This window comes from Candida theae (genome assembly GCF_024610275.1).
Source record: "Candida theae strain CBS 12239 chromosome Unknown scaffold33, whole genome shotgun sequence".
In the NCBI taxonomy this organism is placed as follows: domain Eukaryota; kingdom Fungi; phylum Ascomycota; class Pichiomycetes; order Serinales; family Debaryomycetaceae; genus Lodderomyces; species Lodderomyces theae.
The window spans coordinates 52,194-72,913 of record NW_026261401.1 but is presented as its reverse complement, the minus strand read 5'-3'; the positions used below and the strand labels follow the sequence as shown (position 1 = coordinate 72,913).

Below are 20,720 nucleotides of genomic sequence, written 5' to 3'. Positions count from 1 at the left end.
GGCCCACTACACACAACAGGACTTACTAGGGCTCTCAGATAAGCACAAACTGTATGGGAAGATCATTAGTCTCGTAACTTAGCATACCCTTTGATTATAGCTTCCTGGGTACCTCTCTTTTCATGCTCAATGGCCCCCAATAAATCTTTCAACACGATAGAGTTACCCGCTCTGACTTCTCTGTACCGCAATCCACTGTCGCCTCTTGCTGCTATTATTGGACTTTGTTTACCTCGACTGGAACCCTTGTTGTCTTTGCCATCATTGTCAGCACCTGCTCCACCCCCGCCTGCTCCAGAGTTCATCCAACTGTATTTCTTCTTCCCCACAGTCATCATAGCAGCCGTGGCATTAGCAGCTCTATGCAATGTCTCATCAGCACCCGCTTTGCCATCCCCATTTCCTTCATCACTGGGGTCGTTAGCACTTTTTTCAATTCCCAATGCTATTCTTTTATTGACCCTCTTCTCCTCTAGCTCTTTTTGTTTGACTGCTAAATTACGCAATTCCCTGCTCACAGCCGACCTTTGGGACGACGAGGACGACGAAGCGCCATTTTTTTTGGATGTTGTTAATACACCTCCCCTTCGTCTATGGCGGGATATGGTAATAGTCTTGGCTGCTATATGAGATATCCACGTCTCACACGCACCTGAGATAAGATTGAGAACATCTCCATCCTCAAGGAAGCTTTGGTTTACTTGGTGTTTCTTTGCTACTTTTCCGAGAAAAGCAGCCAAGTGGTAAGGATTCAAAAAGGTGGATACCTTTGGACTTTGCAAATTAGCATTCCCTTCATTCATCGCTTCATTCTTGCGCGCCAATTGCTGTTGTAGCAAGAGCTCTTCTTCTTCATGCAAATTGACTCCTGCAGCTGCAATTGCATCGTTTAGCCTCGACGAGTCTTGCTGATCAGACTTGGTTTTATCATTGGTGTTTGAACCCTTGCCAGCGCTTGCGCCCTCACGTGCGGTTGCTGTGGTGTCGGTATTAGCTGGTTGACTTGATGTTGTGTTGGAAGTGTTTGTAAGAGTCTTAGTGTGCTCAACTTTAGACGCTAAGTTTGTCTCTTTTGCTCCACCCTCTGTCGACAACGCATCACCAGTTTTGGCTCTCTTTGACGGACTAGACAAGTCAGCAGGGTCTGGAAGCGAACGTTTCTGCAGGTCTGTATCCTGTGTTTCCAGCATTTCAAATGTATTTAGGATATATGGAAAGCAATTCAAGTTGTTGCTGTTAACGTTGTCTTTCCTTCTTTGAACAGTAATTGGTAGTGCAGCTTTGTCAAAGATTACAATTTTCGGTCAACATCACATGGTAGCGAGAACCTTTTGATGATCATCATCTAAACTCACTTTTTTTTTATTTTTTCTTTTTTTTTTTTATTTTTTATTTTCACATACTAGTTCAATCCAGGACGCTAGTATATTTCGATCCCCAGCATGAGTAGCAACGGAAGTACCATAGTCTTTCACGGACATAGAAACCTTCGCTTGCGGTTGATATTGGCCACTTTGAGCGGGAAGTCGGTTAAAATTATTAAAATTCGTTCCAACGATTTGAACCCCGGTTTGAAAGATTACGAAGTCTCCTTCTTAAGATTACTCGAATCTGTTACAAACGGTTCACATATTGAAATTTCATATACCGGTACTACTGTTATTTACAGACCGGGAATAATTATTGGTGGAGAAGTCACACACAATTGTCCTCATTCCAAACCTGTAGGGTATTTCATTGTGCCCATGTTAATGCTAGCACCATTCTCAAAAAAGAAATTCAGCATACTATTTAAAGGAGTTACAAATTCAGACAACGAAACCGGTGTAGATGCTATCAAATGGGGGTTGGTACCGATTATGGAAAAATTTGGTGTTCGTGATTGCTTGTTGCACATATTAAAGAGAGGTTCACTCCCAGATGGTGGTGGTGAAGTGCATTTGATTTGCAATTCATTAATACCCACTGCATTAACAATACATGCCACAGATGTTCCCAAATTCTCAGCGATTCGAGGTGTGGCGTATTGTACTCGTGTTAGCCCATCAATTGCCAATCGAATAATTGATGCTGCAAGGGCCGCGTTGAAACCAACAGGATGTGAGGTCAATATCACGGCTGATGTATGGCGAGGCGAAAACTCGGGAAAATCACCTGGGTTTGGTCTAACGCTAGTTGCTGAGTCAAAAAGAGGTTGGAGAATCGTTGTGGAGAATGTAGGTCAAGCTAGAACCTTGCCAGAAGATTTGGGGGAGTTAACTGCATTTCAATTGATGACGGAAATTACACAGAGTGGAGCAATTGGCAGATATCAACTAACCATGTGCCTCGTTTTCATGGTAATTGGAAAAGAGGATATTGGGCGTGTTAAAATCCATAAGTCAGAAATGGACGACGGGTTAATCCATGCTCTACGAGATGTGAAAAGCGTTTTCGGCTCTGAAGCCTATTTGACTCAGGATGATGATGAAGAAGAAGACGATTTCATGACATTGTCAATGAAGGGAAGTGGGTTCACAAACGTTTCTAAAAAGATAGCTTAATGTTTCTTTATACATTATCTGCACATCACCAAAATGAACACCATCCAATGTAGTGTTGACATAAGTTTTCTACACTTGTAGCCTGTTGTATCAATTTGTCAACCTGGGTGGGCACATCCAAGCCTTTGAGTCTCTTGATATCATTACCAGTGAGTTTATCTGTAATTCTTTTCAAAACCAAGCCTGCCCTGGCATTTCTAATTTCTAATTCATTCTGTTTCTGGAGTCTGGCGGCCTCAGCTTCATCAATCTGCCCTGTTCTCAACAACTCGCCCACGTTGATTTGGTGAACTTTAATGCCTGTTGTCTCTGCCAAAACTCTCGTTGGAAAGTCGAATCCCCAGTTAATCAATGGGTCGTAAGCAAATGCTTCTAAAATTGCCATCAAGGATTCCTTATTATCCCTCAAGACCCGCATAACATGCTCACAAGTAATTCTAAATGATCCTTCAATTCCACTCACCTCCATTGCATAGTTTAACATACGCGTCAATCTAAAAGGTACCTTTTCTGGATACTTTTCTCGCAAAATTGCAGCTTCAAAGCAATCACCAAAGTCAATATGTATGACTTTTCCGGTTATTCTGTCAAGCATCAAATTGGAAGGATGCCTATCACCAAGCCCTAAAATATACCCAACCATAGACATTACCGCCAAAGATCTTGTGTAAGTGGTCCTTCTGTCCAACCATGCCTCAGAAGACTTTGATTTTAACCACAAAACCTTGTACAAATCCTGTCCTCTTGTGTTGTCTAGAGCACTAGCAAAAACTTCCACTTTCTGCAACAATGTCAAAATGTCATAATCCGGGGCCATTTGCAATAGTAATCGATGCTCGATATTTAACATAATATTCCGTGATTCCCTATAGCCTTTAATTAGCATGTGGAACGTGTCACTATTGGGCACCCAGCCAAGTAAACCCACTTTGGGTGAAAGCGGAATTGCCGGGTATCTCTGAATGTCCAAATGCCTCTTGAAACACTCGGGATCATTTACTAACAACGTGTTAACCAAGCCAAACAACTGCATCACAAGATTATCTTGTCGTATATCCTCATGACCTTTCAAAAGGTATTGATAGTCTTTCCCATTACTTCCCTTGCATGAAAGCTTTCGGGGTCTTTGCTTTGATGAAATAACAGATATAGTCGGATCGAACTTCATAATCCGAACGACGGGCTTTCCCGCCTCATAAGTACCTGGAACAACAAGCTCCAAGTCTCGGGCTTTGTCCAACAATGGAGAAACAAATTGCAACTCAAGGGTGACCAATTGCGGCAACTGTCTAGTGATTCTTCTAAACACATTGTAATAAATATCCCAAGCCTGGTTCAAATTTGTCATGTCCTTGGTTCTTCTAAAGTTTAGCACCCACTCGAAAGCGTCTGCTAATTCTCTTCCAAATGCGTTTGCAAAAGCCTGTTCTCTCATTGTCTCGGGCCCTTTCTGTAACGTGCGGTGCAACGGCTCCAAGACCTCGTACATTTTAGAAGTGTTTCGTTCACCAAAGAACAACCTCGAGGCATCCTCTAAACCTTCATACCATTGTTCGTGCCACAAAACTGCAACCCTGATCAATTCAGTACTCACTAGTTCCGCTTGGTCAACCAAACTGGCAGAGTGGAATCTCATTTTCTCAATTATCGATTGCGCTGCTCTTTTTCGACTTGCAGACTCAGATGTTATTGCCACAGTCAAAGGGTATACCAACGCTTGTGGATGTGCCTTGCCCAAATCTGTCAAAAGTCCAAATAAGGATCTACTAACTACCTCGTTGGGTTGGTGAATTCGGGAAATAAGCTGCGGGACAACTTCTAGCCAGTTGTCAATTTTCACCATACTGAAACCTTCAGTCATAGCTTGGGCAGCTTCGGGTATGCCACCAAATTTGAACCACAAGGTAAGCAAACGAAGCATATCCTGAAGTGAATTAGAGTTGGATAATGCAATGGAGTGGAAAAAACCTTTGATCGAGGGAATGACATGTCTTTGTACCGCTTCCATTGGTATTTCTAGACTAGCAGGTACACTATTCACCTGGGTTTGCCCTGCTTTTGAAGGTCTTTGCTGTAATGCACCTACGTCTTCACCCAGTGCACCATTTCGACGTTCCTCCAAGGTTTCAATCTTATTATTGGTTTCGCTTTTACCCGTGTACAATGAAATGACTTCAAAATTCGCAAGCGCCCAATTATGCCATGCTTTGTACCATTTGCTATCAAAATGAGTTGCCAATAAATAAGCACCAAGAATAATTTCAGAAGTTTCTGACCGCCAGTTATTGTTCAATGCAATTTGCCATTCGCCTTGTTTTAAGAAACATCTAGCTAGAAGCCTAGTATATTCCTCAACGTGCTTGGGAACTCCGGGTCCTTCAGTGGGTAGTGGCTGAGTTATTAAATCATTTGGGTTAAGACCGAGATCCTGTGACATCCTCGTGGTGAAATCAACTAAATGACGCAATGCTTCGGGCCTTTGTCCCTTTGCCCACATATACTTCAACTGAGCGTATACAACTTGTGGTGGTGCACGCGAAGGATTCTCTGGAGTGCCTTCTTCCAATAACAAGTTCAAAGATTTCTCAGCCAAATTTAGCCTGCCCGACTTTCTACATAAGTTGGCAAATTTGATCCACATATCCATGTCCTGCTTTGGCTTAATAACTAGAGCCCTAACTTTTAGCATCCGTTGCCAAATGTCAACATTGCGTTGGCAACCGAGTAATCTAGTGTTCCATGTCTTACGCATAACTATCCTCTTCTCCGACCCTTGCGGTAAACATTTATATTTGATGATTTCTTCCAACTCAGCTAACATTTGAACCCTAACAACAACACCATATGCACTACTGTAACTTTCACTCACAAGTGCAGTAATCTCAGTTACCAATAGATCTCTTGCTTTGGTAATATGCTCTGAAGCATCCTCAAAGTTGTTTCTATGCAAGCTCAAGATTGCATTGAAAAATGCCTTATCAGGCGAGGCAGCTTTCATCACTTTGATGCATGAATCCATCCTATCCCACTGGCCCAAGCCCCATGCGGCGGCAGCAGCTAGCGGGGCCACATTGCGTTTAATGTCACCTGGCGAGTTGTCCCATTTAGCACGAGCTAACTCTGACAACTGTTCCCACTCTCCCAAAGCGTGGAAACACCTCATTTTACCCATTGTAATTTCCATGTTGTCAGGCTCGGTTTTCTCTCTTTCGTTGTAGGCTTGCAATGCGTCATCCCAACGATGAAGCTTTTCATACCAGGTCTCCTTAAGTTGAAGATCGTGATGTAATTGAGCGTGCTTCAAAATTCCGATGGCTGCATCTGATTGCTGAAGCTGATTGTTGATGCTAATCAAGCTTTCAATAGTTGGTGTCGTAGGCTCTTCATAAAATTCCAACTCTTTATAATGCAATGCCTTTGCAAATGCGTGACTCCGTTGCGCGTACTGTCCTAAAGTTGAGATGGCGATAGGAAGTGATTTGTCGTCGTGCTCCATGAATTCGGCCAAGTTAAGTAAGATCTGATGAATCTCTGGTGGGTTTGTGGGCGATGAAAGGGCAATGCAGAAAGATTGCACTAGTTCTTCTTTGTGTTGTGAATACAATTCACTCCAGCAACTGGCGAAACTTGCGTTAAACAAATCCTTTGCCAAAGGGTAATAATCAGCTGCAAGTCCAGCACAAGCTCTTATTGCATGGGAAGGGCTCTGTAATAGCAACTCTTTGCTCAAACGTGCAATCCATTCTTGCCAGTCCTCCTTGGTTCTTCGCTGACTTGCGTCCCAAGCTGCTTTCAAAACGGCTTGATTAACGGGGAGTTTTTTCAGGGGCATTTCGGAGTCTTCTGTATTAAACACTCCGCGGTCGTAGTCCTTGTACAGATCCAAATGTAAGGGTAACGGTTCTCCATTCAAAAGCTTACCGACAAGTTGCTCAAATTTAGGTGCTTGGATCTTATTCTGCATCAATGTCTTTTGAACGATGGGTACAAACACTGTGAACTCGGAACCCAACTGAACAAGCATATGGCTCAACGTGTTTACGCACAGTTCTCTCAACTCCTCAGGTCCCAGGTTCAATAGTCTCAACATAGGGTGAATGATTCTCGAGGACATATCATTCAACATTACATTTCTCGACAATTTCCCAATTGTATCAACGGCCGCCTTACGTAATTCCAATGGCCCAACTTCAAACATTTTAACAATTGTGGGTACAATGATGTCAACGTATTCCTCTATACTTTGTCCGAAAATAACAAAGCTCTTCAATACATGTAACGAGGATACTTTCTTTGCGGATTTATCATCGTCAAACACTCCAAGCAATAGGGTGAGAACGTCTGGGATGTACATTTTGAATTCCCCTTCCAATGCCTTCGATATCGATTGAATGACATTAATAATGGTAACCTGCAAATTCAACTGGGTGTTGACATAAAAGAATTCCTTAACTACTTTGAGAATGTCGGCTAGGAACGGCCTGATATGCTGTTTAACTATAAGAATGATATCTCCCAATTGTTGAAAATAAAACTTGAGCATAGATTGTTGACATGTATGCATGCCGCTAATAATACCCGGAATAATTTGCGGCAAAAATGTAACACATCTAAGACCTAAAGTTTGAAAAATGTACATGATCGATTGGATTACCTTTGTGTGGTGTACATTTAACGAGGGATCTTTCAAAATCTTCATCAAATTGGTTATTGCCACTGTTGGGTAGTATTCTTCATTGGATGGCGACATGCCTTGCATTAGCAACGCTACATCAACTGGCGGAGCATTTTGTTCAGCTGGTATACTCTTTGAGCTCTGTTCAACTTCCCTGTGTTTGTATGGGTCCAAGGCCCCCAAAATACCCAAAAGTCGAACAGTTTCTCTCCGGATTTGAATGGAGTTATCAGACTTCAAGATAGCAACTAGCATTCCAAGAAGCTGAGGATAGTCAAGTAATGGTTGAATAACGTAGCCAGACGAAGAGGACAACTGCCCCAAAGTTTTCAACGCAACATCCCTTTTATACGATGAACTTTGGTCTTGAAAGGTCTCGAGAATCAACGGCATAAGGTTAGGGATGAACAGTTTCATGTCCTCTCCACCAACTACAGCGAGATCTCCTAGACACTTGATGGCACTTGATGCAACTGATGAGCTTATGTCTTTGGCTCTTGGTAAAAGCGCTTCGACAATTGGCTTAACGTAGGGTCTGGTCAACTCCTTTGAGCTGCTAATAAGCGTTGACAACAACATAGCGGTCTCTTCCTTTTTCCGACTGGTTGTCGAATACTCAAGTTTCGACAAGAGTTGAATCAAAGTCTTTCTCAAAAATGGCGCAATATAAGCTGGATTAATGGAGGATAGTTTCCCCAAGATTTTCATTGCAATTCTCCTAACTTCAAATATCTCATCGTTCAAAGCAATGAAAAGTAACCTAACGTTATCGGCTTGTGACAATTGAGGGTCAAAATTCCCCGCATTTGAAAGTGCATCAAGCCCAGCTATCCGAATTTCAAGTACAGGGTCAGTAATCGATATGGCTAGAAGCTTCCCCAACACTTCGTTGACCGCGTTCAACGCATTGATGCTTACTTGTTGACAAATTGGATCCTTGACAAAAATCTCACATGATGTACATGTTGCAGTAAGTCTCACTCTGGGACTCTCACTTTGAAGGTACGTAATAGTACAGAATCGTACAAATTCATTTAGTTGATAATTCTCAAATTCAAACGCAGCCAACATCTCCAAAGCTTGAACTACAATTGCGTTATCTAATCTCTGGTGGCGCTGAGGATCCGATTTGAGGGTATTAATGCTCATACCGGTATCTCTGGAAATCATTATGAGACGGCAATTCTTTGCCAAATTCTGCTTAACTTTGATTGACCCGTATGGAGAGCCTGGAGGCTGAAATCCTCGTCCTGAAAGAACCAAGCTCAAAAGATTCAAAAGTTTTTCGTTAATCACATTGGTTAACGTGGGGATGTTAGTTATCAAGGTTTGCAAAACATTTTGCATGTGTTTCGAGAGGGAGCAGTTGGCAAACATCATGTCCAAAATATCCCTTTGTAAGTGTTTGGTCAAAGCAGGACCAACAGCTACCGATAATTGCCCAATGCATTCGAATATAGCTGGCTCTGTCTCTTTCCTGCTTGCTGCATACTTTGAGCCTGATGATAGTGAAGCAATACTTGTAGAAATCGCGTTTATGTTTTCGTTCTGTGTCGTTGCATTCGCCAATATCAGTTGTACTCCCGAGCTTGACGTATATGCCAACCCTTCTCTAATATTGTCTAAAATCGCGTCCAAATACGTAGCAGTCTGATTGCCAACTTGCAACGATATCAAGCCAATGCTTCGAAAAATTGCACTTTTATCGGAGTTTGCAACTTCGCCATGCTGATTCTTGTATTTCTTCAATTGCGATAAATAGTAATAGAAAGTCCGGTGAAGATATTTTTCCACAAAAAGCTCGGTATTTACCTTGCATAGTAAAGGAATAACGTTTGCCAACTCCTGTCTAATAATGGGCAGTTTGTGCTGCTTGTATAGTATAGTATTTTCATACATGGCTTCAAAACGCGACACAATGAATGGATCATTGTAGTAATCTAGCAACTCTCTGTAGACTAATAGCGCACCATGTATATTTTCAGTCGATTGAGTATTGGGATGAATGATATTGTACGAGCTTTGGATGTCACTTCCTGTTTCCGGGTTATTGTTATTTTGACCTAGTGTTTCAGACGCAAGGTCAATCATTTTTCTAATCCAAAACAGACGGGCAGTAGGATCTCTATTGTAAAGTGTCAGCATGCATTTTTGTAATGCCACTGCTGCATCCAATCTAATAATAAGCTTATAATCACGCAATGGCGACCACAAATTTTCAAATATTTGACTTGTCAATGGGTAGAGCAATGTTGGTGCATAATCAGCCAATGCTGTTATAATCAATAATGCAGCATGCCTTCGGTTTTCATGCTGCCTGCTGTCATTCTGGAGCCACTCAATGGCTCTTTTCGCTTCATAATCGACAAAGTCGCCGGTTAAATTACCGCCTAGCGTGGCTAATCTTCCCAAGGTTCTAGTGGCTTGTCTCATAATCACCAAGTCGTTAGATAAGATCAAAGATCCGAGGTAGTTGGAAAAACGAGCGGTTTTGCTAGCATTTTCCTTGCCAACACCGGAATCAAACTCAATCAATGTATTGAGAGCCGCAATTCCACCTAAGACTTCAGATGTTTTTTCCCTATGCAAAAGGTCGAATATCGTTTTATTGATGTCATTATTGTATCTATTGAATTGTTCGCTCGTCAAGTCTCTGGCTATTGAAGATAAATAATTGAATAATTCCTGTGCATACCGTTGTCTCTCTTCATCAGAGCTCGAGGTAAGTCCATGGAATATTTCCGTCAACGCTAAGCCATCCACAACCTGTGGATGTACAGATGTTGTCGTTGACATATGTTTTGGTGTTTGTCTGCAAGTTGTAAGTGTCGTTGGGTTTAATTCTCAATTTTCCGAGTTCTTCTTACTCTTTCAAAGAGAGAATAAAGAGAAAGAAAAAAAGTTGTCGTACAAAAAAGAGTCTGCATTTTATACAAATCGAAGGAGCTGTCTTTAGAAGTAAAAAACACACACACACACACACACACACACTCACACTCACACATACACATCTGATTCCATTACATCTACTTATGTATGTCTTATGGCACAGAGAACAAGGAGAAGTTTCTCACAATGTTTGGTCCATACTCATCGTAATCACTCTTGGTGTAACAAAAGCTTTTGAACTCGGATGTCTGCGCCAACAAACTTCCTCCGAACCAAACAGCGTTTCTTTGCTTTTTGTGGGAAATGACTTGCACGTCAACACCACTACTTTGGACCCCGCTCAATTTTTCACTCAATCCGACCCTCTCCTTAACTATGGCTTTCAAATCCCTTTGTAATCTCTTACCGAAGTCTTTAAACATCGTGGATCCTCCTGATAAGACTATGTTTTTGTATAATTTCTTTCTAACATCAATTGGGGAAGCCTGTATCACTTGATCAACAACAATAGGCAACGGAGTAAGGAAATCCGATGAGCAAATTTCTGGATTAAAGAAAATCTCCGGAGCCAAAAATCTCTCATACCCTACGTCAACTGTCTTATTCTTATTCTTGTCTGTGTACTCAACAATGTATTGGGCAAATTTTTCCTGGGGATATTGATCAAACTTTGCAAATTCTTGGACTATGTCTGGACAAACATAGCAAAATTGTTGCTTGATTCTCTCGGCAGTTTGCAAACTCGTGTCCGTCTCGCCCCTGTCTCTCAACAATTGTTGAATAAACAACGTTATATCTCTACCGGCCAATGGGATGTTTTTGATCGCAGCACCTATCACGTAACCCTCGGCAACGGGAATGACATGAGTAACACCATCACCAGAATCAATAACTGTTCCACTCAACGATCTGTCCTGGACTTTTGGGGAGGTCCACGAAGCAGCCAATGCTAGGACTGCTTGTACAGCAATATACAATCCTGCACAATTGAAACTTTCAAACATGATCTCGGCAGTGCTTTCTCTATTTTCCGGTGGGTTCAAAGGTGGCTCTGTCAATAAAAAGTAATGATCCTCTGGTTCACACCTCAAGTACTTGAAAATGGAGCTTTCCCAGAATCTTTCCATTTGATCCCAATCCTCAATCTGGCCGTGTCTAATAGGGTAGTGCAACCCATATTGAGGTCCACTAGCAGCTTCAATTGCTTCGTCTCCGATGTAAAAATCCAAGTCTTCTAACCCTCTTTTAGATGACAAGTTTGACGAACGGATTGTAGTTTTATTTGCCTTCGAAGATGCTGATGAAGTGGCAATGGCAGTTGGGAAGATAAATGAAGGAGAATCATTTCCGGCAAAACCCAACTTCGTCAACCCTGTACCATTGTCCATCACAACTGCTGGTGTACCTAAACTCATTGTTTCCTAATTGTAGTTTGAATCAAATTTTGGAGAGATTAAGTTGTATATTGGTCGCAAGTACTGCCTCGATTCTGTAGTTTGTTAGGCTAATCGACTTGTTCAAAGTTGTCCGAGTTCTTTTTATTTTTTTTAATGTATTTTTCTATTGATCGTTGACAACCAAATCCGTTCTATATATTGCCGCGAATTTAAACCACACACTACCCTACAAGATTTCAAAAGTTGAAGCTAAGGTTTTATAAAATCTATTTGCAACCCGCTCCATTAATACTCATCAGTACCACTGATAATCACATCATTGATCTTTAAAATCATTCTGGTCAACTGCGTGGCCAACAACAACTGCTGCTTCTTTCCAATTAACGGATCAATAACAAATAAGTCTTTCATGTCATTGGTCCCATTACCTAGACAGTCAACACCCAAACGTGAGTTATTCTCATTGATTTGCTTTGCCTTGAGGTAGCTCAACGTTTCGATTGGATCCAATCCTGAATTTTCTGCCAATGTCAATGGAATTGTGTCTAATGCACCAGCAAAAGCTCTAAATGCATACTGGTCAATTCCCGTTTGCTTGTCGGCAGCCTCCGATACTGCTAAAGAACAGGAGATTTCGGCCGCACCTCCACCATACACAACTCTGTTATCCCTGATCAAGTTACGCACGACACATAAAGAATCATGCAATGCTCTAACTCCTTCGGAGATAATCATTTCGTTTGACCCCCTAATGAAACAAGTGACTGCCTTTGTGTTGGAGCATTCTTCAATCACCAACATATGGTCTTTGGTTGTTCCGAATTCCAACTCTTTAATAACTCCTGCCTTACCCAACTTAGCCGCACTCAAATCTTCAAATCTAGGAACTATACGACCATTGGTTGCAATTGCCAAAAGCTCCAACTCAGATCCTCCAATCCATCTAATTGCATTTAATCCATTTGCGAGTAATAAATGGTTTGCTTCATCGTCAAACCCCCATTGACAAGCAACAACATTTGCACCAGATTCTTTTACCAGGTCGATCATCTCTTGGAACTTCTTCTGTTCGTACTCTTGTAATACCTTGAATTCTTCGACAGTCGAAATGTCCAACTTGTGTTTTGTTTTTGGCTTGGGAGGTTCAAATGGGCAAGTCAAGATGGCTATTTTACAATCTTTGACCTCCTTGGGCATTTGTGGATGGCTAAAGTCCTTGTCTAATAAAACACCTTTGATCAACTTGGAGTCTTCCACTGATCCACCAACCTTCTTCTCAACCTTGATTAGTTCAAAATCAACATCTTTTCTATCTATATCAGCGACAGCAAGAACGGCGTCAACTGCCATGTGCGCAAAGTGGTCATGAGCTTTTGAAACAATTTTGGAGCCTAGCGAGGTTTTGGCGGCCTTCAAAAGGTTAGATTTGTTATCAATTGTGACTTCGTCTGCAACAGTATTCAATTGTTCAACGGCAATTTTACATGCTTCATCAAACCCATTGGCAATCTTGATGGGGTGTATTCCCTTTTCAATCAATTCCAACGCTTGGTCCAACAAGGCACTGGCTAATACAACAACACCCGTTGTACCGTCACCAATTTCATCATCCTGAGACCTTGACAACTCCACTAAAAGCTTTGCAATTTGATTATCCAAATCCATCTGCGAAAGAATTGTTGCACCGTCATTGGTAATAGTGATGTCACCATCTTGACTGATCAAGATTTTATCAAGTCCACGAGGTCCTAAAGAACTTTTAACAATCTTGGCAACTGATCTAGCTGCTAGTATATGCGATTTGGTTGCTTCGATTCCATGTTTTCTTTGTTTCTTTCCTTGGTCCCTAACTATAATGAATGGTCTCCCCATTTCATCTTGAGCAACAATCGCATTCGATAGATCGGGCATTCCTTGTGGTGCTGCAGCCATGTTTGCTTGAATGGAGTATAGTCAATGGTGTGGTGTTGGCTTCCTTCTTTTTTTTTTGTTTTTTTTTTTTTGTTTTTTTTTTTTTGTTTTTTTTTTACCCAAGAGTTTTTCTTCTGTAGATTCTTCTGGCTTCTAAATTCTGTACGCGACAGAGGAAGGGAGAGAGGAGTTGTACATGCTATTTTACAACAGGTCATGCTTGAGGCGGCTATATGTAAGAGTTGCCAATCATAAGGGGCTCTTCTTGAGACTCTGCTGTAGCTGGATTGTAATACAGTTTCTTTAATGCTTGTAAAGGAACCGATCAGTTCAGTACATTCAAATAGTGGAAGAGGGATCAAAGAAGGTTCTACAATGAGATAATTACTGCGCTTGCTGGTACTCTGTTGGCTCTCATACTGCACCTCGATATTACCATCTCAAACTACATTCCCTATCTTGATCAAATGTGCAATGATACTCTCATCTCAATTCTTTTGTGGATGAAAAAAAAAAAAAAAAAAAAAGAAAAAGAAAAATCTATGATGTTACACTACCAAACTACATCTCCATCTCCATCATCACGGAATAATACTCAGCTCAAGCATGTCAGTGGTGGGATCTTTGATATTTTGCACATATTGCGGGGACTTACTAGATTCACATAGCTCTTCATCAGATATAAAATGCACAATTTGCCTGGCGACGTATCCCAAGTCGAAATTTGCCAATTTAAAAGTTGTTACCAAAAGTTCAGATGATGCCTTCCCTTCAAAGTTGAAACTGGCCAGGTCTGTGGTTAAGACGAGTTTAAGTAAGGACGAGCTAGATGAAGGTGCAACTATCAAAGAGAAATGTCCCAAGTGTGGAAATGAAGAGATGCAGTACCATACTTTACAACTTCGATCAGCCGATGAAGGTGCAACCGTGTTTTACACCTGTCCAAATTGCGGTTACAGATTCAGAACTAACAATTAAAACATCATGTATATTTTAAAACAAAATAGTTCTATAAAGCAAGTAGTTTTATAGAGTTATCAATTCCTAATTTACAGTTGCGTACTCCAACTCGTTTGAATTTTCGTACTCGTACATGTCCAAAGCAACAATGGCAGAATCTCTCACAACTTGTTCCTGATCGTTGAGGAAAGATCTCAACACGGGTAAACATTCGTCGGTAGCGATACTTCCCAAAGCTTCAGCTGCCTCATGTCTGACCATGCCTGCTTCCTTTTCGTCTTTCAACACTTTGATCAACGATGGCACAGTGACTGGATTGCACAATTGACCAAAAACATAAGCAATCTCATGCTTAAACAACGCGCTCGGATCAGTGAACCCAGATGCCAACGCAAGACAAGCTTCATCGGTTCCAATATCCCTCAATCTAAACATGGCTCTGTATCTCTCAAACAATGGTTTCTCCTGGTCATTCAAAATGTCCTGTAGTTTTTCAACCGCAGATGTGTTGGAGTCAGTGGCTAATGGAGGCGCAGGATCAATCGATTCATACAATGATTTCTCCAATTTTTCAGTTTTGGCTAGCTCGGAATTTTCCCACTTGATTCTTTCAATGGCGAGTTCACAAGTTTGTTTGATTTCCAATGATGGGTCGTTCTTGTAATAATCTTCCAAAATCGGCAAGGAGTCAACATCCCCTAGGGCTCCCAAAGCTTCCGCTGCCTCGTGTCTGACCATAACTTGTTGCTTATTGTCTGTCAATGTATCTCTCAAGAATGGAGCAGCATATAAATCCTTAGTTTGGCCCAAGACATAAGCAACTTCATGTTTCAACAATTCAGAATCATCTTTAAAAGCTTCTGCAATGTACTTGATTGCCTTGTGCGCAGACTCCTTGTCAGTGCTGTCTGATCCTATCGATTTCAAGTTGAACAAAGCTCTAAATCTGTCAGCTAAGGCGATGTTATTGGTTTTGTTGATAAGGACATCCCTCAACTCTTCTAAACTAGCATTTTTGATTTGAATTTCTTCCGACATGGTAGTAAAGTGTACAGTGCGATAAAACGTATGAATTCGAATTGGAGTTGGACAAAGTGAATTATAATTGAAGCTTGAAAGACCACTGCACACTAGAGTGAAAAATTCTTTTGCTTTTCTGAGCTGGACTGTGTCTAGATCTTTAAGATTACAAATGTAGATTAGTTTATGTCTATAGTAACCAAGAGAAAAAGAAAAAGAAAAAAAAAAAATTTTTTTTTATCAGCCGATGTAAGAAATTTATTTTTTGTGTAACATGTTCTCGCGATGCCGAATTTTCACTTTCGGGGTGTTTATTGTACTCTGCAATGAGGTTGCAACTGTCAGGTTTCATGAGAGTTGATTTTGCACAGGTATGGCAGAAAAGGTGCAATCCAAACTCAAGGCTTATAAACGACTCATTGGTCGTCAATTTAGCAAACTCAATGTGTTTTTCACTCTCAAATTCTATTTTTTACTCTATAAAAATTCAAAAACACACAGGATCTGTCAACCCAATAGTCCAATTGTAAGAGCCCAAAATTAAGACCACTAAAGCATACCCTACCGCGACCGACGCTATTCCATACCTATAGCTGTGGAGTGTTTTCAACGCAAACAATTCCGCGATAAAGGTACTCACTGTGGTCAATGCTCCGCAAAACCCGTCATCTAAGCCATTCAAAACATGGCAACCCATTTCATGTGGATTGATTCTTCCACCCAGAGAAAGTTTGCCTCTTCCAATGAGTGTAAAAATGGCAAGAAGCAATGTTCCTACAATATTTGCGGTGAACGTTCCCATAGGGAAATTTTTAACTTTTGCGTTGAGATATTTTGACAAGTAGAACCGTAGTATTGCGCCAAAGGGAGCAAAAAGCATGGCAAAAGTCCAGCTTCTCCAGGATCCATGATTTTTAAACCCGATCAAAAAGCAAGTGATGATGACTAAAGAGACGCCGAGAGCCATTGATAACAACTCCAATGCGCGATAAACTTTTTCGCTCATTGGCACAGCGTATGTATCAATGACTTGCAGTAGATGTTTGCCAATGTAAAATCCCATCATGGAAAGCCCCAATTGTGCCAAGACAACAGCGAAAAACTCCATTATTCCGTATGCTCTGTTGGGGTATTGATAGTGCTTACCAATTGCGGTGTTGGCTGATGCATTGAATGCATCCAATATGAAGGTTGAGAATGAGGATACCGTACCGCAAAATCCAGTCGTGATACCCATGTATAGAGGGATTGCACCTTTGGCAGTATAAGTTTTGTTCTCCAATAGCGCCATCCATATTCCTTCACCATCAACTGCCAATCCCATAACTACGCAAGCGGTAAAATTTGCCCAAATGACTCCAGATAAGTAAGATCCATTGTATGTAGTCAATTGTATCAATCCTTTCCGTACCAACACCCCCCATATCGCCCCGTGAACTAAATTCAATATGATTGGAACGTACTTACGAGACTTTGTCACAATGACGGGAAACGCTTTCTCTGTCAATCCTTCCCCCTTGAACCCTTCTGGAAGTGCATCACCTATGGATTCTGCTTCCATTGCACCAAGTTCGGATTCCATAGTACGTCTTCGCTGAAGACGAGCTTCCTCGTAGCTTTGTCGTCTCTGTGCGGCAGAGCTTCCCCTTTCGATGCTTTGTCGTCGGTTCGTATCAGAACTTCGCCCTTCAAGACTTTGAGGTATTGTTGTGTGGGGATTCGATTGCATGCTTTTGCCTGATAAGATAAGTATTTTTTTTTTTTTTTGAGATTTCATCCTGATTTTTCTGCTGATACTTTTACTCATTGTTACACAAACGGTTCTTTTTGACGGAAATCGGCTGCTGCCTGAGCACCACAATTGTCAAAGCTTGCAGTTTGAAAGTGAATATTAAACTGGACAGGGAAGCCACTTTGTTTTTGAGTTACCATTGTCACCACAGTGATACTTTACGAGAATAACTCGCTCTTATTTCCAACCAGTCTCTACAATCCTGAACAAAGATATTTCTCAAAAACAAAATCTAATAAATTCTTCTATAAACGCACTCTTCTAGTTCATTCCAACAACTTCTTCACCTCCGGTTTCTCAATTTCAGTCTCATAATTGGGTCTTGGCTTCTCATACCCCTCAATGGTTCTGCCATAAGTGATACCCCCCAACCTACTAACCGGTTTCAACTTGGCAATATCCAACTGAGATTTATCCTCATTGAGGAGATCCTCTCTAACATGGAAAGTCAAACCCTCAGCAATGACCAAAATACCAGTGGTTTTAGTTGGATCGGTTTTCGATTTCCAATCGTGGTGAGCAACGAGCTTAGCCTCAATTGAGAACGCCGATTCAGCGACATGTGGTGGTTTCACCAACTTGGATTCGGCTGGAGTTAAACCAGATAACTTCCATTCATCAACCCCAGGTGGACTGTTGATAGCACAATAATTAGCAGCTTCAACAAACCATTCACTAATAATGTTGATGGTCAATTCCCCAGTCTCCAAGATATTTCTGCAAGAATCCTTCTTCAAGTCTCCACTGGCTGCAAATCCCAAAGTGAAAATTGGTGGATCATGGTTAGCCACACTAAAGTATGAAAATGGCGCGAGATTGCGTTTTCCATCTTTAGATACTGTGGAGACAAATCCAATTGGTCTGGGAGTGACGGCACTAATCAAGGTCTTGTAGTTAAGAGCAGCAGGTCTGCCTTCTCCGTAAGGGTCCAATTCGATTTTTTTATGTTCTTTCCACTCGTCATTATTTGCCCCGGATCCAACTTTCCAATGAATGTCTGGTACTTGCGTGTATTTCCAAGTTTTTTCAGCCTCGAAAGATGGTCTTGAAGCTTCAAGATGAGTGAATTCTGGATGATGTGCCATAGTGCGGGTGTGGATGAGTTGATTGACTCTGTAAAGTTGTTGCTTAATTGAGTATCTTTGCTTCAGAAGTGTTGTGGTAAATCTCATACACAACTAACCATTCAATTTCCTAAAAGAAAAAAAAGGGAAATAGAATAAGCAGATAAAGGAGAGGGTGAGGGGGGAAGTACCTGGAGGGAAATTTGGTTATTAATTATATTAACCAAATTGTTGCTTATTATATATAACTGCCGAAGAGGATAAAATTAATGAATTTCCTATCCGTTAGATGTCGACGGAAGTTTCTCTGTATAATGTATCGGAATTGCTCAATCAAATGATTCCACAAAATTAAATATTTCGTCTTTTTTTTTATGTCCGGAATTGCTATTTTTCAAAAGACAGAAAATCTCCCGAAACGCAAAGCCACAATTTATTTACAAAGACATTTGAATGAAGAAGAGGGAATAATAGTAGATTGTGGATATCCACCCACCTTCTTCTCTCTCTAGTTCAAATATACATTACCATGTTGTCAGATGTGACTATAGTTGTTATAGATCAAAGTTATCTTAATAAACTGTTGTGCTCTTTTGCATGCTGTCGCGCCCGTTCCGGCCAGAATTTCAACTAAACTCTCCTAAGTCCGGACCCTCGCTTTACTCATACTCATATCTTCTGATTCCTCGATGACTTGTGTTCTTCTCTTCTCCTGCATTGAAAAATATTATTGCACGATTTTGAAGCAAAAAATTCGGTGAAATTAAAATAATCCACCCCACTTCTAAAGAGGCAGAACATCTGAGATCTCTACAACGTTAACCGTGCAACACCAGCTACGACCTCATGTTTGGTCAGTTTTTAGAGATGCAAACCCCGTTGTTGCTTACTTCTTACTTCGCATTTATCGAAAACAAAATCAACAACAGGTCAAGAATACACAACAAGAGCCGTTTTTGTTTCTTGTGTAATTCTCCTTGAACGCGCTTCACGATCGGACTTTGTCTTTACCGGAAATACTGAGATATACAACTCTGACCCCAAACACCACCCCCCTTTCCCCACTGAAATATATCAAATGGTGAGATAGATTACAAGGGAATCTTGATATAAAAGGTACAGTACTTCCGGATCTTCGAAGGACACCATTTTAGTATCTTTATTCGTATTACATCTCCACATCTACAAAATCAAATAATGCCCACCACCACTGCAAATACTGCGACCAAGAAGGTTCCACCACCACCAAAGGGTCCCAAGATTACCGAAATGTCAGATGAGACCATCACAAAAAACACAATCTTGGTCAACTCTCAACATACCAACATGAGATTGCTTTTCCTTTTGCAAAAAGCAGTTCAACATCTTCACGATTTCGCCATTGAAACAAGGTTAACCACCGAGGAATGGGAAGCTGCAATCAAGTTCCTTACCGAGACCGGTAAAATGTGCTCTGATATCCGTCAAGAATTTGTCTTGTTGTCTGATGTTATGGGTTTGTCTGTCTTGGTTGACGCCATTTCCCATCCTAAACCGGCAAATGCAACAATTGGTACATTATTAGGACCTTTCCACACTCATGATGCAACTGAAATGCACCAGGGTGATTCCATCTGCTCTGAAGGTAAAGGCGAGCCATTATTGATTGAAGGTTTGTTGACTGAACCCGATGGAACTCCAATTCAGGATGCCACCATTGATCTTTGGCATTGTGACGCCAATGGGTTGTACGATACTCAATACGCAGATAGAGATCATCCAGATATGAGAGGAATCATCAAGACAAACGAAGACGGAAGCTTTATCATCAAATGCACAAAACCGGTGCCATACCCAATTCCTCATGATGGACCAGTTGGGAAATTGTTGCAAAAGATCAATAGACACCCATATAGACCAGCTCACATCCATTTCATCATTGAGAAGCAAGGCTATGATAGGTTGATTACTGCTTTATATGCCAAAGGAGATCCCTACGAAACCTCGGATGCTGTATTTGGGGTCAAGACATCGTTGTTGTACACTTTGGACAAGTTGGGAGAAGAAAAGGCCAAGAAGTATGACATGAATGCCGATGACTGGTACTTGAAGTGGCATTTCAAGATCATCACTGAAGAGGAAGCTAAGAAGTTGGTTTACGAGAAAAACAGGGATGCCTTGACCAGAGCCGCAGCCAATTTGACACTCAATGCTGATGGTTTGCCAGAACCTTCGCCATTGGACTAAATTTTATGTAAACGTATATGAATATAACATAACTCAAGCTTGACACTTTTGGTCTTCTAGTCTCTTATTGTAGAGGGGCCTCAAATGGAGGTTTCAAAAGACTCCACCTATTGCTGTAGGGTACTCAGCTGGACTGACTCAGACCATTCTGCCCGCCTACTCCACATTTCGGATCGATGTTTCCGACTCGCGGTCGGCATTGAATATTTCCACTCGACACAAAAAATTAGACACTTTCTTTTC

At 41.2% G+C, this 20,720-nt stretch overlaps 9 protein-coding genes across 9 annotated transcripts; 3 read left to right on the top strand and 6 right to left on the bottom strand. All coding sequences in view use genetic code 12, as the record gives it.

Moving 5' to 3' along the window:
- Window positions 1-65: 65 nt before the first annotated feature.
- On the bottom strand, window positions 66-1,190 carry TAF4 (Taf4p; the record flags this gene model as incomplete). Its single annotated transcript, XM_051751093.1, has 1 exon — window positions 66-1,190. One exon carries the CDS (start codon window positions 1,188-1,190, stop codon window positions 66-68), a length of 1,125 nt encoding a protein of 374 aa, XP_051609665.1.
- Window positions 1,191-1,442: 252 nt separating this feature from the next.
- RCL1 (rRNA-processing endoribonuclease) lies at window positions 1,443-2,543 on the top strand (the record flags this gene model as incomplete). Its single annotated transcript, XM_051751092.1, has 1 exon — window positions 1,443-2,543. One exon carries the CDS (start codon window positions 1,443-1,445, stop codon window positions 2,541-2,543), a length of 1,101 nt encoding a protein of 366 aa, XP_051609664.1.
- A 25-nt stretch (window positions 2,544-2,568) lies between these two features.
- Window positions 2,569-10,014, bottom strand: TOR1 (phosphatidylinositol kinase-related protein kinase; the record flags this gene model as incomplete). Its single annotated transcript, XM_051751091.1, has 1 exon — window positions 2,569-10,014. One exon carries the CDS (start codon window positions 10,012-10,014, stop codon window positions 2,569-2,571), a length of 7,446 nt encoding a protein of 2,481 aa, XP_051609663.1.
- A 245-nt stretch (window positions 10,015-10,259) lies between these two features.
- ARP3 (actin-related protein 3) lies at window positions 10,260-11,522 on the bottom strand (the record flags this gene model as incomplete). The annotated part of the gene is made up of 1 exon (XM_051751090.1): window positions 10,260-11,522. One exon carries the CDS (start codon window positions 11,520-11,522, stop codon window positions 10,260-10,262), a length of 1,263 nt encoding a protein of 420 aa, XP_051609662.1.
- A 267-nt stretch (window positions 11,523-11,789) lies between these two features.
- CCT5 (chaperonin-containing T-complex subunit) lies at window positions 11,790-13,436 on the bottom strand (the record flags this gene model as incomplete). The annotated part of the gene is made up of 1 exon (XM_051751089.1): window positions 11,790-13,436. One exon carries the CDS (start codon window positions 13,434-13,436, stop codon window positions 11,790-11,792), a length of 1,647 nt encoding a protein of 548 aa, XP_051609661.1.
- Window positions 13,437-14,021: 585 nt separating this feature from the next.
- On the top strand, window positions 14,022-14,393 carry RPA12 (DNA-directed RNA polymerase I core subunit; the record flags this gene model as incomplete). The annotated part of the gene is made up of 1 exon (XM_051751087.1): window positions 14,022-14,393. The coding sequence occupies one exon, from the start codon at window positions 14,022-14,024 to the stop codon at window positions 14,391-14,393; it is 372 nt and encodes a 123-aa protein (XP_051609660.1).
- A 66-nt stretch (window positions 14,394-14,459) lies between these two features.
- KGF57_001838 (deoxyhypusine monooxygenase) lies at window positions 14,460-17,124 on the bottom strand (the record flags this gene model as incomplete). The annotated part of the gene is made up of 2 exons (XM_051751086.1): window positions 14,460-15,498; window positions 15,956-17,124. 2 exons carry the CDS (start codon window positions 17,122-17,124, stop codon window positions 14,460-14,462), a joined length of 2,208 nt encoding a protein of 735 aa, XP_051609659.1.
- A 329-nt stretch (window positions 17,125-17,453) lies between these two features.
- Window positions 17,454-18,272, bottom strand: KGF57_001837 (uncharacterized protein; the record flags this gene model as incomplete). Its single annotated transcript, XM_051751085.1, has 1 exon — window positions 17,454-18,272. The coding sequence occupies one exon, from the start codon at window positions 18,270-18,272 to the stop codon at window positions 17,454-17,456; it is 819 nt and encodes a 272-aa protein (XP_051609658.1).
- A 1,176-nt stretch (window positions 18,273-19,448) lies between these two features.
- KGF57_001836 (uncharacterized protein) lies at window positions 19,449-20,477 on the top strand (the record flags this gene model as incomplete). The annotated part of the gene is made up of 1 exon (XM_051751084.1): window positions 19,449-20,477. The coding sequence occupies one exon, from the start codon at window positions 19,449-19,451 to the stop codon at window positions 20,475-20,477; it is 1,029 nt and encodes a 342-aa protein (XP_051609657.1).
- Window positions 20,478-20,720: the final 243 nt, after the last annotated feature.